The 15800-nt window shown below is 44.6% G+C and overlaps 1 protein-coding gene across 3 annotated transcripts; it reads right to left on the bottom strand.

Moving 5' to 3' along the window:
* Nucleotides 1-382: 382 nt before the first annotated feature.
* On the bottom strand, nucleotides 383-15394 carry LOC109920036 (nucleoplasmin-like). Of its 3 annotated transcripts, none has more exons than XM_048618760.1 (10): nucleotides 15230-15394; nucleotides 14538-14606; nucleotides 12352-12437; nucleotides 10706-10816; nucleotides 10383-10476; nucleotides 8869-9005; nucleotides 8734-8762; nucleotides 8616-8649; nucleotides 4001-4081; nucleotides 383-470 (listed from the first exon to the last, which is right to left on the bottom strand). In XM_048618760.1, the coding sequence occupies exons 1-9, from the start codon at nucleotides 15309-15311 to the stop codon at nucleotides 4037-4039; spliced, it is 687 nt and encodes a 228-aa protein (XP_048474717.1). In that variant the 5' UTR covers nucleotides 15312-15394; the 3' UTR covers nucleotides 383-470; nucleotides 4001-4036. The 3 variants fall into 3 exon arrangements, with proteins under 3 accessions (XP_048474717.1, XP_048474718.1, XP_020375646.2); XM_048618761.1 differs by lacking the exon at nucleotides 15230-15394 and adding an exon at nucleotides 15179-15198; XM_020520057.2 differs by lacking the exon at nucleotides 15230-15394 and adding an exon at nucleotides 15083-15097.
* Nucleotides 15395-15800: the final 406 nt, after the last annotated feature.

The raw sequence follows: 15800 nt of genomic DNA, 5'->3' as shown, positions 1-15800 counted from the left end.
CTGACACATCCAACATGATAATTGAATCTGAATCCACTTGTCTCCTCCATCTGAAGCCTTGCAGGTTATTTTACTTCAAATGAAAACTTATTTCAAAAAAAAAAGCAAAGAAAGTTTCAGGCTCCATCAACTGCAATAAAAAGGTCCTGAAACCCAATATGGAAAATCAAAGAATTCTCAATTCCACCTCAATTGCTTCAAATCTCCAGGCCTGAAGGTCTAACTCTCTGCAGAAGAAACTAATTATTTCCTCCCCACAGCTTTGGCATTTCTATTTCACAGGTGATCTATCCCTTGTGTCCATCAATAGTAATACATTAAGCTTCGCCTTCAGTTCTTGTGTTTACCCACATACCAGAGAGAGAGAGGCAGCACACTGATGTATTAAAGGGTGAACTTTATTCCAATTAATTGTATCGCAACATTCTACAAAAATAAGTTAAGTCCTTCTTCTGGGTTTTGCGGACTACCTGAAGGGAGAATGAAAATAAAAGTGAAACAATTGGAGGCAAGCAGCAACAGGAGGATGAAACTTGGTCAAAGGCATTCCATTGATCCAAGGACAAGGATCCCGTTTCACATCAGCAAAGCAAGAACCATGCAGATTTCCAAAAAGAACGCTTGATTGCTAACAGCTCCTCCAAGCTCAGCCTTCAGCTATCTGCATTTCTTCAACTCTGGCCTCAACCATAATCACTCCACAGCCTGTAACCATGGAGATTCTCTATCATGGAGAATCTCCATGTCCCCCGACACTTCTCCCGGTTTCTTCCCTCCAGTAAGATCCTCAAAGCCTACTCTTGCACTTGGGTTTGGTCATTGAACAAATAGCCCCTGACATGGTGCAGTGTCAGTTCGTTCGATGGTCCTCCTTTGAAGAGCCAGATTTGAAAAGCACTAAGATCATCTTACTTTGTTGCGCCTTTCAAGCATCCCATTCAGTTTGGAGACCAACAGTCCCATGTTGGCACGCTGAGAGACACAGACTAGGATAGAGAACTTTCTGCAAGTCAAGATATGCAGTTTATTCTTACACCCAATCATGTACTGCTGGATGCAGAATCAATGTTGTTGACCACCCATCACACCGTTCAGGTGAATAATTCACAGGAACATGTAAAATCTGACCAGTCAGTCCAACCCCCATTGATCTAGGGACACTGAGCACAGCCAAAGCAGTGGGTCCAATGCAGCAGAAAGCTGCCAAGGACATGCAACAAGCTAAAGCAAAGATGATTCTGGATAGGAGGGAAAGTAACAGGGTAGTTGTTATGGGGACTTTAACTTTCCAAATATTGACTGGAAACGCTATAGTTCAAGTGCTTTAGATGGGTCAGTTTTTGTCCAATGTGTGCAGGAGGGTTTCCTGACACAGTATGTAGATAGGCCAACAAGAGGCGAGGCCACATTGGATTTGGTACTGGGTAATGAACCAGGCCAGGTGTTAGATTTGGAGGTAGGTGAGCACTTTGGTGATAGTGACCACAATTCGGTTACATTTACTTTAGCGATGGAAAGGGATAGGTATATACCGCAGGGCAAGAGTTATAGCTGGGGGAAAGGCAATTATGAGGCGATGAGGCAAGATTTAGGATGCATAGGATGGAGAAGGAAACTGCAGGGGCTGGGCACAATTGAAATGTGGAGCTTGTTCAAGGAACAGCTACTGCGTGTCCTTGAGAAGTATGTACCTGTCAGACAGGGAGGAAGTGGTCGAGCGAGGGAACTGTGGTTTATTAAAGAAGTTGAATCTCTTGTCAAGAGGAAGAAGGAGGCTTATGTAGAGATGAGGCGTGAAGGCTCAGTTAGGGTGCTCGAGTGTTACAAGTTAGCCAGGAAGGACCTAAAGAGAGCTAAGAAGAGCCAGGAGGGGACATGAGAAGTCTTTATCAGGTAGGATCAAGGAAAACCCTAAAGCTTTCTATAGGTATGTCAGGAATAAAAGAATGACTAGAGTCAGATTAGGGCCAGTCAAGGACTGTCGTGGGAAGTTGTGCGTGGAGTCCGAAGAGATAGGAGGTGCTAAATGAATATTTTTCGTCAGTATTCACACAGGAAAAAGACAATGTAGTTGAGGAGAATACTGAGATACAGTCTATTAGACTAGACGGGATTGAGGTTCATAAGGAGGAGGTGTTAGCAATTCTGGAAGGTGTGAAAATAGATAAGTCCCCTGGGCCGGATGGGATTTATCCTAGGATTCTCTGGGAAGCTACAGAGGAGATTGCAGAGCCTTTGGCTTTGATCTTTATGTCGTCATTGTCTACAGGAATAGTGCCAGAAGACTGGAGACTAGCAAATGTTGTCCCCTTGTTCAAGAAGGGGAGTAGAGACAACCCTGGTAATTATAGACCAGTGAGCCTTACTTCGGTTGTGGGTAAAGTGTTGGAAAGGATTATAAGAGATAGGATTTATAATCATCTAGAAAGGAATAATTTGATTAGGGATAGTCAACACGGTTTTGTGAAGGGTAGGTCGTGCCTCACAAATCTTATTGAGTTCTTCGAGAATGTGACCAAACAGGTGGATGAGGGTAAAGCGGTTGATGTGGTGTATTTGGATTTCTGTAAAGCGTTTGATAAGGTTCCCCATGGTAGGCTATTGCAGAAAATACGGAAGCATGGGATTGAGGGTGATTTAGCGGTTTGGATCAGAAATTGGCTAGCTGTAAGAAGACAGAGGGTGGTGGTTGATGGGAAATGTTCATCCTGGAGTTCAGTTACTAGTGGTGTACCTCAAGGATCTGTTTTGAGGCCACTGCTGTTTGTCATTTTTATAAATGACCTGGATGAGGGCGTAGAAGGATGGGTTAGTAAATTTGCAGATGACACCAAAGTCGGTGGAGTTGTGGATAGTGCAGAAGGATGTTGCAGGTTAGAGGGACATAGATAAGCTGCAGAGCTGGGCTGAGAGGTGGCAAATGGAGTTTAATGCGGAAAAGTGTGAGGTGATTCACTTTGGAAGGAGTAACAGGAATACAGAGTACTGGGCTAATGGTAAGATTCTTGGTAGTGTGGATGAGCAGAAAGATCTCGGTGTCCATGTGCATAGATCACTGAAAGTTGCCACCCAGGTTGATAGCGTTGTTAAGAAGGCGTACAGTATGTTAGGTTTTATTGGTAGAGGGATTGAGTTTTGGAGCCATGAGGTCATGTTGCAGCTGTACAAAACTCTGGTGCGGCCACACTTGGAGTATTGCGTACAGTTCTGGTCACCACATTATAGGAAGGATGTGGAAGCATTGGAAAGGGTGCAGAGGAGATTTACCAGGATGTTGCCTGGTATGGAGGGAAGGTCTTATGAGGAAAGGCTGAGGGTCTTGAGGCTGTTTTTGTTAGAGAGAAGAAGGTTAAGAGGTGACTTGATAGAGACATACAAGATGATCAGAGGATTAGATAGGGTGGACAGTGGGAGCCTTTTTATTCGGATGGTGATGGCTAGCACGAGGGGACATAGCTTTAAATTGAGGGATGATAGATATAGGACAGATGTCAGAGGTAGGTTCTTTACTCAGAGTAGTAAGGGCATGGAATGCCCTGCCTGCAAAAATAGTAGACTCGCCCACTTTAAGGGCATTTAAATGGTCATTGGATAAACATATGGATGATAATGGAATAGTTTAGGTTAGATGGGCTTCAGATTGGTTTCACAGGTTGGTGCAACATCGAGGGCCGAAGGGCCTGTACTGCGCTGTAATGTTCTATGTTCTAACACAACGCATCATTTTTGAGCGCACACCCTCAGTCACAGTGAGTGGTTTGACAACTTGCTGCAGAGTTGGATTCCCAGAGCCAGCTTCACATTTGACTCTAGCACACAGTACTCAAGAGCAAAGAGGGCTGGGAGGTATTTTCCACCCCATCAGTTCTAACAGGGCTGGCTTGACACTACCCTGCCCCAACTGAAATATTACAGCCAAAGCCATTTCCCTGCTCAGCCTTACACATGACATCTCACCCAACTTAGTTTCCACAAGGCAATTAAATCCTTGGGCTCTTACCTTGCAAATCAATTCCTCGCTCTGTACAAAAAGCATTTATTTCTTCACAGCTACCTTCTTCGCCTTGCTCGACTCCTTCCCCTAGGGTATGCAAAGATGTTTTCAGTTCACAGTTCACCCACTCACTCACCAACAGTTAAGCTCATTTCAAAGCAGACATCAAAGCTGTTCTCATCTGCACAACAGAAAGTCTTCCTTTCCTGTAATTGACACTGTGGACTGCAATACAAGGACTATTTTATTGCCAAGCAATGAGGAAGAAATGGGCGCACCTTTCAAAGACACATGACTACAGCTGTCAGTGGGGTTGCCTCAGATCTTTTGTTCCAACAATAGGAGAGGCTGTTCACAGGGCTGGCAACAGGGGGCAGTGTATAGATGGAGACCTGGCCAGCAACAGATTGCTGATTGGTTTGAGGAATAGTGATGTTCTGGATGACAAGCTCTGAACTTCCTGCAAAGTGGGCAAAGAGCCTGGAGGAGAACTGAAAATCCTGACAGGAACCACAGGCAGGAAGCCTGCCATTCAGCCCCTCGAGCACACACTGCTGTTCAATGCAATCATGGCTGATCTCATCTCTGCCTCAATTCCATAACTCTTCAACCGAGTGTCTCTCCCCTTAAATGTACTCCATGTAGCAGCATCTAGTGTGCACTGGGGACAAGAGCAGACTCATGACAAGAGGAAAGTTTAACACTTGTTTTAAATCTGCTATCCCTCATTCTAGAAAAATCCACCTCTTGCATCAGATTGCCCCATCCACAGGGCAATATACTCAACATTTACATCATCAAACCCCTTCAGCATCTCTGATCTAATGCTTCTAAACTTGCATTTAGGCTGTAGCTCAAACTTTTTTGCCCAATCTCTCCATTAAATAAAGCCCACATTGCTAGAATCCATCTGGGGTCACACCCTCAACTGCCTCCAAATGCAACTACATCCCTCAAGGAAGGGGACCAAAACTGTACACAATACTCAAGACTATTCCTTAAGCAAGGCCAGAATTCTATTGGTTTTGTTCATGTACCAGGACACCCAGGTCCCTCTGCCTGAAAACACTCAAGTTCCACTCCATTTAGATAATGAATTAGCTTTCTATTCCCCTGACCAAAATGGATAACCCCACTGAGTAAGTTACCCCAACCCCATATGATCTTAGCTTGTCTGGCACCTCAAATGCCGTCTGAAAATCCAGATGCACAACATATACAGAATTCCCATTAACCACTTGGCTGGTTACACCTTCAAAGAACTCTACACAAATTAAATCAAACTGATTTACCCTTCCTGAAACCAAGCTGAGTAATAGATTGTGCTTTGACTTGACAAACATCCAGTTATTACTTCCTTAATAATGGATGATAACAATTTCCAGACATTAAACTGGTTAAAAGCTTCCTATCTGCCTCCCTCCCTTTTCAAGCATAGCTACATCCAGATAGTTATTAAACTATTATCACCATGGATCCACCAACACTTCCTTGATGAGCCTGGGGACTTGGTTGCTCTGAGTCCTGATCATTTGCTTAGTATTCTGCCCCCAAAAAATAGTGATTCATATAATCATAAATCCCTACAGTGCAGAAAGATGCCAATCGATCAGCTCCTTCAGCCCACACTGACCCTCTGAAGGGCATCCCACCCAGACCCACCCCTCAACCCAAACCCTCTAACCTCTAATCCACCTAACCTGCAATTCTTTGGACAGCGTGAATGACAGCACCTGGATCAAACTTCACACAGTCACTTGATACTTGGATCAAACCTGGGTCCCTGATGCTGTAAGGCAGCGATGCAAACCACTGAGCCACACTTACCACATGTTACCCCCTGTAACCTCTGCATTACCTGTTACTATTGGGATAGAGTCAGACAGCCTGGAAACAGACTGCATCTCCCACTCCCTCCATCTGCTCATTCTACACATGAACCACCCTCTGCATGAAAACGTTGTCCCTTTTAAATCTTTCCCCTCTCAGCTTAAACATTCACCCTCTGGTTTTGAGCTCCCTATGCTGAGACCGTCGTGGTGTCATCCACCAGAAACTGAAGCAAAATATTTAACATCTCAACCATTTCTGTTCCCCACTATTAACTCACTTAACATTTGAGAAAAAAATTCACTTCAGCTGTTGCCATCCCTTTTACGTAGTTACTCAAGCTTTCACTGTAATTTTAATATTTTGCACAAGTTCTCTCCATTTACCTTGGTTTGAGGTTTTCCGTAACCCTTTCCAAGTTTGTCCATCTGCCAGCTTACCACTCCCTTTTGCAATGACATAAGCTTTAGTTTTATTCTCTAGTATTGTGAACTTCTTCACTTAGTGCCCTCCTTGTGACCAGTTACTCACAGGCAATCAGCTAGACATTGTCAGCCACGAGAGTCTACTGCACAGCAGTTCAGCAAGTGGTTTTCCTGAACCAGCCTACAACCATGCCCTAGCGTTCCTTACACAAGAGAACAGTGGCAGTAATCTCCAGGAGGAGCAGTTCACACAGCGAATGACCCAACAGTCAGAACAGCAATACCAAACAGGGGTGTAGCTCTGGAGCTAAGGAACAGCTTTCCAACAGAGTCAGAACATCTGAATGCTGTAGCCAAGGATTTATAGAACCTAAAGCAAGGTGCACTGCATTCACTTAATGCACTGCATCTCACCAAAACAGCACTATTCTGAGAAAATCATTTCTGTTCACAGTGACGGCATGGTGGCTCAGTGGTTAGCATTGCTGCCTCTCAGCGCCAGGGACCTGGGTTCAATTCTACCCTCAGGCGACTGTGTGGAGTTTGCACATTCTCCCCTGTGTCAGTGTGGGTTTCCTCCAGGTGCTCTGGTTTCCTCCCACAGTCCAAAGATATGCAGTCTAGGTGGATTGGTCACGCCAAATAGCATCCAGGGATGTACAGCTCATTTGGATTAGCCATGGGAAATAGAGGGTTAAGGGATAGGACTGGGGAGTGGTGGGAATCTCGTTGGAGGGTCAGTGTGATGGACCAAATGGCCTGCTTCCACACCGCAGAGATTTTACCAACGTTGCAGCCTTGTGTATCAAGGCCTCAAAAACTCAACCACAAGGACTCCTTGTCTAGTCCCAGCTTGTATGCTGTGTACAAGATTCACCTGCTCAAATAAGCTGTTATAAAAAAGCAAGACAATTACTTGACAATTATCCATCTCCCTAGTTCCTTTGGTGTACACAGAAATCCAACTTGGAGCTGCTTTGAACAAAGCATGATTGATTACTGTTTGGACAATAACAGTGAGACAACCTGGTGTAACATGTTATAGATCAACCACTGTCTGAAAAACAGCCATATCCAATAAAACTGACTCAATCAAACAGGAAGCAAACACTGAGGTCAAAGCTTGTTCTTTCAGCTATTACCACAGCTAATGCAGACACTACTTTAAACACTCCTGCCGGGAATAAACCAAACTTCTGGAATCCTACTGCTTCTTTCCAGACACTTGCACACCCAGCTCCTACAATCCTTACAACCTGCTTTCACTCCTGCCACTAAAACACTGTCAGCTTTTCTACCTGAGATAACAAGGTGTAGAGCTGGATGAACACAGCAGGCCAAGCAGCAGAGGAACAGGAAAGCTGACGTTTCAGGTCTAGACCCTTCTTCAGAAATGCTCCTGCTCGACGTGCTGTGTTCATCCAGCTCTACACCTTGTTATCTCAGATTCTCCAGCATTGGCAGCTCCTACTCTAACAGCTTTCCTACCTGTTTGATTTGGAATTCTAAAGGACAGTGGAAAATTGTGGTAAATTAGATTGTTGTCATCCAAGGAAACAGACTTCCTCCTCACTGTCACTTCCATAATTATTAACAATCTTCTGAAAATTCATGATTCATTTATTCAGTCTGCGTTTTACATTCGACTCAAAACAAGCTTCAAGTCAGGCTGGACGGCCCCTGATAGAACAAAGGCAGCAAACAAACTTTGTAAGTCAATTATTGGGGGTAGGGGGGGATGTTAGTGGTCATGGAGTTTGGTCTTGAAAGGCTTAGATCATGCCAGCCAACACTGCAACAGGCACCCAAGTCCAGATCTAACTGTGAAAGAGGGGCATACAGGCAGGAACAACGACCCCCCTCCACGGGCTGGCCAGACGTCAGGAGCAAGGGGCTGTATTACAACCAAGAGTTGAGGAGCAGCCCCTTCATGCTTGGTGAACCCACTGCTAAAGATGTTCCAGGAGATAATGTGAAGAGAAGCACTGGATCAACGTTGCAAACTGTATGCCGCCCAATCGAAGAATTCACTTGGTTTTCATGGGTTACCTACACAAAGGTAGGCAGCTTCCTGAAGCTAACAACAGAGAGAGGTTACAGAGAAGATCGGAGATTACAAGGCTGGGGGTTTTTTAAAAACCATGACCAGGCACATGCTGACTAACAGCCAAGAGGCCTCAGAGGAAAGGTTCACCTTTCTGCAGGCAGAGCAAACAGAGGTAACATGTCACCATCAGAGTCACATTCCCACAAAGACCGCAGTCACAACGTGAGAAACAACCACTTGGGATAACAAGCAGCACGTTCACAAAGCTTGGATGAGCAAACGGATTTAAATTTTGGACAAAGTCAAACAGAAACCTTACCTTTTTAGAAAGCAGCTCCTCACCAGATTCCTCTCTGCAAACAAAAGCACTGATGAACATGGACTGACCCCTTGAAATCCTAAAGTGTTTGAGGATGATAAGTAAAACAGGTACTTACTCTGACTTCTCAGCTTCTAACTTTTTCTTCTGAAAGAGAAAAAGATGCAGGAACTAGGTCAGCTTTTGGAAAAAATTCTTGAAGACCCATGAAAGGGGACTGGGGAGGGGGTGGGGGGTGGAGAAAGGCAGCTACCTTTGAGAGGCCAGCTTTTTTGGTGGATGCAGGTCTTTTTGCTGGTTTTGGGGGTGTTTCCACCACTTCCTCTTCCTCCTCCTCCTCCTCCTCCTCCTCTTCACCCTCTTCTTCCTCACCCCATGGATAATCTTCTACTGGAGAGTCAACAGAACAAACTGTTCAATTAGGATTGACCTGTTTGAGACTGGTTTATGATCATTGGAACATGCATGAGGGCTAACGTGTTTCTACACAGCTCAATGTCACCTCTTACTGCTACATTTGGAATTCACCAGCAAACAAATTTACTGACTCAAAATGAAAAAGAATTATGAGCTGGCACATTTCCTGTCAGTTGACAGAATTTCTATGGTCCATTATCTAAAGCTCCCAGGGTCAGGCAGTTGACTAAAACTTGCCAGGGCTGGTGACGCTCTTAGACTCCCACACACCCCCTTGCCATCTCTTGAACCACTGCTATCCACAATGCCCCTTAGGAGAGAATTCCAGGATTTTGAGCCAGCAACAGTGAAGGAACAGTGATATATTTCCAAGTCAAGATGGTGAGTGACCTGGAGGGGGGCTTGGAGGTGGTGGTGTTCCCATATATCTGCTGCGCTTGTCCTTCTAGATAGAGGTGGTCATGGGTTTGGAAGGTGCTGTCAGAGGATCTTCGGTGAATTTCTGCAGTGCATCTTGTAGATAGTACACACTGCTGCTCAGTCTGGGTGGTGGAGGGAGGGGATGCTTGTGGATGTAGTGCCAATCAAGTGGGCAGCTTTGTCCTGGATTGTGTCAAGCTTCTTGGGTGTTGTTGGAGCTGCCCCCATCCAGGGCAAGTGGGGAGCATTCCATCACACTCCTGACTTGTTAACCCTTTCACAAAACACTGCTGGATATCTGAAACAAAAACCAAGAACACTGGAAATAATCAGATCAAACAGCATTTGCCAAGTGAGAAACGTAAGTAACAGAGCCCAAGTTACTCCCATGATTTCAGTTTGTTTCCCACCTTTGGCCTTGCTCCTTCTTTAATCCAAAGTGAACCCTTGCTCATCTGTAAGTTACTGCCCAACTTCAGTATAACTTGTTTAATACAGCAAACCTCTTCACATCTCCTGCTCAGTCAGGGAATGGGCTTTCTACTCTTGTGTGCCATGTGGGCATTGCCCATCCTTTATCACATTTGACTGGCATGTCCTGCTGAGCCATTGTGAGGTCAAGGGAAAGTCACCCATGCCACTGTGGGGTTAGGCAAGCAAAACAGATTTTCCTGCCCCAAAGAGCATTTGTGAAGTAAATGGCTTTTTAGTGACGATTGTCAATAGTTCCACAGTCATAATTAGTTTAGCTTTCCATTCCAAGCTCCTCCAAAACAGATCACCTTGGCTGGATACACACTGTTTATTAAGCTAATGTTCCACCACCTCATGGAGGTTGGGCAATGAAAGATCAGAAAAAAACTCAAGAAGCCAGCACAGACCGAATGAGAGCGCAACAGAGAGTGACAGCAAGTTGCTTTGTGTACTTACAAACCATGTTCTGTCCAGTGATGTAAACAGGCCCAGACCCACTCTTCAGTCTGAAAGTAACAGGGGGGATCAGCTCAATACCACAGACGATGGTCTGGAACCAAAAACCAATGAGCCAAGTAGTTACTCGGTATAAAAACAACTTGGGGGGGAAACAGGACAAACTCAACACAAACAGGAGCAACAGAGAACATGACAAGGCCATGCTGCAGGATAGTTAGAGGTCACTATCACAAAATGGCCACAAACATCATTCAAAATGGGCAACCGTAGGCAGATAGGAAACTCCTGAAACAGCCACATTGAGGAGCTCAAAGACTAACCATTGGTAAGATGGATAGCTGCAGTGTTGCTATCGGAATGGGAGCACTCTCATCCTCTGGTACAATCTCCACAATGTTCATTTCATCCTTTGCACCAGCACCCAAACAGATCTACAAGTTAAACAGACACACTGAGCCTTAGATAGGAGTACAGAACAAAAAAACAGCAAGTTCACCTGAGAGCGCAAACTTGGTTTCCATCAAGTAGGTAGAACTGAAAAGACACAAGTGACACGCCTGGATTCAATCACTTTTTCACTGTGCTTATTTCTCAACTTTCAGCAGCCTGTAACTCTTCTGCACAAGTTTAATGCTCAACCCACAAACTAGGACACAGCTACTTCTCCTTCAAACCAACCTTACTCATGGAGTTCAACCTGCCAAGTTAGCATTGTGCAAAAACCTGGAAGCTTCATGTCAGACCAGCTCAGGCTTCAGTAACACTGGGCCGTGACCTCCATCATCCCAACATTCCTTCCAGAATGAAGTTGATCAAGAATTAGCTTTTTTTTTTTTTAAAAATTCACTTGTGGCACATGGAAGTTGCTGGCTGGGCCCCTCCTTAGCTGCCCCCTGACATAGCAGTGCAGGTGAGGAGCTACTTTCAACCCTGTCCTCCTGCACATCATCCAAATCCACAGGCAAGGCTCCTCTTGCACACATCTATATCATCCAGTAAACCATCAGGATCATGGCAGAATTTCCTTCCACCTCCAAAAATAGCATACCCTGACAATCAATGGGCTCTGCCCGGTTTATACGGAATCATCTCACCTCACGCCCAGACACAAGGACTCTGGACACAAGGACTCTGAACACAAGAGTTAGAGTCATACAGCACAGAAACAGACCCTTCAGTTCAAACAGTCCATGCCATCCATATCCCCAAACTGAACCAGTCCCACCCAGCACACGCACACACACCACTGTTTACAAAATATTGATCTTGTCTTCAAAATCTTGCCTCTCAACCTTAAAAATATGAGCCTTAGACTTGAAATCCCTATCCCAAGGGAAAGGACGCCTGCCAATCACCTCATCTATACCCCTCATTATTCTATACAGCTCTACAGAGTCACCCCTCAACCTTCTACACTTCAGAAAAAAATCTGAAATTATCCAGCCTCTCCTTAGAATTCAAACCCTCTATTCCTGACAACATCCTGGTAAATCTCAGCCGATTCCTCTCCAGTTGAATAATATCCTTCTAATGATGTAGCTGAATGCCTAGGTCTCTGTTCTGGAACACTACCCAAGGCTGTACTTTTATCTGTAGAAGTCCCACCCTTGTTTCTTTTACAAAAATGCTACACTCAACAACTCCAGTCTTCAACTCTCCAGGAATTCACCAATTATCTTCACTCTACTCAAAACCAATCCGCCTGGGAGAAATGAGATGGTCCTGAGGTTCTCACTCACTTTGCATCAAACTTCTCAATGCCAAGTGCCCATGGGGAGGTAGCAAGCTGGGCAAGAACAGATACACACTGGATGGCATTATTGTACTGAAAGCCCCCGGGACATGGATGACCTGAGCTGACACCTCAGCAGCTGTATGGCGACTTTTGGTACCCCCTGGCAAATGGCACAGACCCCAACTCGCATTAAACAGCACGAGATCTGTGGGCAATTAGCAATCACATTACCGTCTTCAAAACCAATTGATGTTCACAGAGCTCATCATCTGTAACTTCAAACTTCTGCGTCAGCTGATTGGTGTTCAACTCACAACCTGCAATGAAACACAAGCAATAATGCGGGCTGTGCCCCTTTTCAGTTCCAGCATCTTTTCAATTCAGTCATGCAATAAGGACATGGCAGGTCAGGACAGCGCTGGGCTGAACACCGCTGACTGCCCAGAGACAACATTGCTGCGTACCTGAAGTTAAGTGACCGGCAAAACACAGCACATTGCCTTTGCTAAAAGGACGACGTGTGAACCAGAAGGTTTTAATTCAAACTGGAACCCATTGCTGTTCAGTAGCATTCTTGCCTGTGAGAATTCTCCACAGCACATCCCAAATAGCTAAATCCCAAAGAGTGTTTGGATTGTGGTGCATTTGGAGAGGGACCATACAGTGTGGGTGGACCTGTGTTTACATCAGTACTTAAATGTCACTGACACTTACACGTGGGAGAAAGCCCTACTGAAGCAGCCACATAGTATGGCCTGGGTGCAGGAACACACTCACTGCATGTCATTAACAGCAGTATCAATCCTACCCTGCTGCCCAATAAGTTTCGAGAGGGGCAGTATCAGATCCTTCAGCCATGTCAGAGAGACGAGCTGTCCCAAAAGCACAGTACATCCTCCTGTGAACTCAGGAGATTGAGATTTCACGATAAACACAAAGCACATTTGTTTTAACATATATTCACGCTGGGCCAGGATGTAGTGCCCGTCTCTAGTAGCCCTGGTGGTCATGGTCAAGCTGCTTTCTGCTGCAGTCAGAGAGAAGGGATCGACTACAGACAGGTGGCTAAGCAAGAAGCAACCACATTGAGAAAAAAAATAATTTAAATCGCTGCTGAAAAAACAGCCCACGATAATGCTCAAAGTACAGGGGCCGCTTGCTTTTGGGAGGAGATATTTCAGAACCAAGCGATGCAGTGTGAAAGAATAGAGGAGAGACTTCCCATGAGAGATGCTGGCAGTGCTCAGCAACACACTGAAGTAACAAAAATCAAAACGGCTGAACAAGCACACTGTTTCCCAATAACGCATGTGAAACAAGGAACCTCAGGACAATTAACAGCATGGACCTTCTGTCCTTCATTGGCTGAAAACGAAATCGTCCCAAAATAGAGAAAAAAAGAATCCCATTGGAAATCTTTCAGAGGAAGGGTTGTGTATAGTGACACTAATGAAATGGCTCAACATTACACCCAAAAACTTTTCACTTTGTACTCATCAGGATGAGAACATGTGAAACGGCAGAAAAGAAACACCAGTAAATACAGCAAGGTGGTAACCCTGCTGTTGGCACAGAGATACAGTATAACATCAGACTGCCTGCTGTCATTCTCACACTGGGGCAGGCTGATTGATCACAGACATTGGGATGTGGTCAGGGTTGGATTGACACACTGTTCTGGTCCCACAGAAACAAGCCTCAGACAAAGACAAGCAGTACAACACATCTGAGTCATTCACAGGGAACAGCTGTCAGTTAGTTGTGTAACCCTCAGGAACTATGTGTTTAACAGGAGCCGTGCCCCTGACATTGGACAACACTTGTTAAACAATCCAGGCCGTGCAAAAAGTGACAGTGCAAACTGATTCAAGATGACCAGATGAGTCAGCAGTGTGATGTATCAGCATGTGTGTTAGAAGCTTTTTAAACACAGGACTCGTGTGTGTAGACAAGCAAGAACTGGTATTTACATTGCACTCCACTGTTGGCAAAGTAGTCACAGACAGTTAATTTCTGTTGCATTGCCCAGGGGAACACAGTGACCAATTCATCCACCTGTCTGCTCTCTGAATTCAAATAGACACTTCCTGATCCATCTCTATGTCAACAAGGGCCCAACGAAGAAAGAAACAACCACGCCAAACCCCTCCCCCACCTCCTGGCCCTCAGACAGCTGTCCCTTTTCCAAGGCTAGCTTCTTGTAACTCCTCAGCTTTGGAGGCAATAAGGCAAAAAAAACTTACACTTGCTCTGTCACTACTAAAGCAGTGTTTGAATGGAGAAACAGGAATATCACATGACTGTGAAATTTAATATCAGGATGCTTCAACGTCAGCAATGAGCAAATCAGAAAAAAGGATAAACCATAAGGCTATGAAATTACAAAGAGAGTTTGATGGAAGGCTGATGCTTCTTACTCCATAAAACAGCAACAGGCCTGTCTGATTTGCTGGTGACACTTTTGTTTGAAGTCATTCTTGAGCGTTCTAAATATAAAACAGAAAAAATCTTTCAACATACTTAAACTTGACAGTGGTAAAAGCCAACTCCCAAATTACTAAGTTAAACAAACAGCAGAAAAAAAAACACATTTTGCCAGATCAGAAGAGGGGAGAAATTGTATAATCCTTTCCCAAGCCCAACTAGGGAGCCCTCGATCGACAGCGATCTTGTCCAACCGCCAACACCAGGGTTTTGTTTTTTTACAAAACTGACTTCAAACACTGAAAAGGATTTGAAAGGAGACTGTCTCAGGTGGGGAGGGGGGACCCTTTGATCAGAAACAAATAATTTTAGAAGAGAAAGTGAAAAGGGAGGGGACAAAGATAGCAGGAAGAGACGACTTGGGGACACAACATAAATAGGTTTGAACAGTAAAAAAGTGATATTGAGCGGAAAGCAACAATGGAAAACCCATATAGAACGAGGATTTGGGAAACTGACAATGTTTAACTCTCTACACCTCATAGCCACAGCTGCTGCCAATAGAGTAACAGAAAGCACTGTGTAAACCATTCAAAGCCATCTCTATCCACCAGGGCATAATTATAATAAAAACCTTTCAGCAGATAAAGGGAAACATCCTGGCAGAACTTGCAAATATACTTACCCTCCTTTAATCCAAAAATGGAACAAATAAAAAACAGGAACACTGTCACTCTCAGGTTTTTATAAAATGAAGTTGCTCTCATGGCAGCTGAACAGGATTGTGGATTAACATCAATTAAAGGGCAAAACAGGCTTCACCTATTAACCTTTTCAATGCCACACTGTCCACAGCATCAAGAAAGAGCTTGCATTTATATAGCACCTTCCACAATCGCAACACATCCTTAAGCAATTCGCAGCCACTGAAAGGTTCTTGAAATGCTGTCGTTGTTGTAATGTGGGAATATTTTGCACAAGTGACAATCGATCCTGTAAACAACATCAAGATCAGTGATTAGATCACTTTGTTTCGTGATGTTAGTTCAGAGTCAAATCTTGCACAAGAATACTGGGGAGAAATTCCTTCCTCTTCTTCAGAGATTGGAGATAGAATCTCTCCCATACACCTGAGTGTGTGACAGAGCCTTGCTTTCACTTCTGACACAACGCAGCCCAGAAAGGGTCAACCTAAGCAATGTGCTCAAGTCTTCAATTACGATCCAATTAAAATAAGCTCTCTCTCTCTCTGACAA

Source organism: Rhincodon typus, chromosome 40 (genome assembly GCF_021869965.1).
Source record: "Rhincodon typus isolate 14 chromosome 40, sRhiTyp1.1, whole genome shotgun sequence".
Classification (NCBI taxonomy): domain Eukaryota; kingdom Metazoa; phylum Chordata; class Chondrichthyes; order Orectolobiformes; family Rhincodontidae; genus Rhincodon; species Rhincodon typus.
The sequence above is the reverse complement of the archived record's forward strand: the minus strand, read 5'-3'. Positions and strand labels throughout refer to the sequence as shown.

What these genes read in the sequence shown, in the direction of transcription:
- LOC109920036 (XM_048618760.1), bottom strand. Translation starts at nt 15,311, where the DNA reads ATGAGAGCAACTTCATTTTATAAAAACCTGAGAGTGACAGTGTTCCTG. An exon ending in AAAAAGCTGGCCTCTCAAAG is followed by an intron (nt 8,763 to 8,868) that starts GTAGCTGCCTTT and finishes TTTCTCTTTCAG; the next exon opens with AAGAAAAAGTTAGAAGCTGA. An exon ending in TTAGAAGCTGAGAAGTCAGA is followed by an intron (nt 8,650 to 8,733) that starts GTAAGTACCTGT and finishes TTTTGTTTGCAG; the next exon opens with AGAGGAATCTGGTGAGGAGC.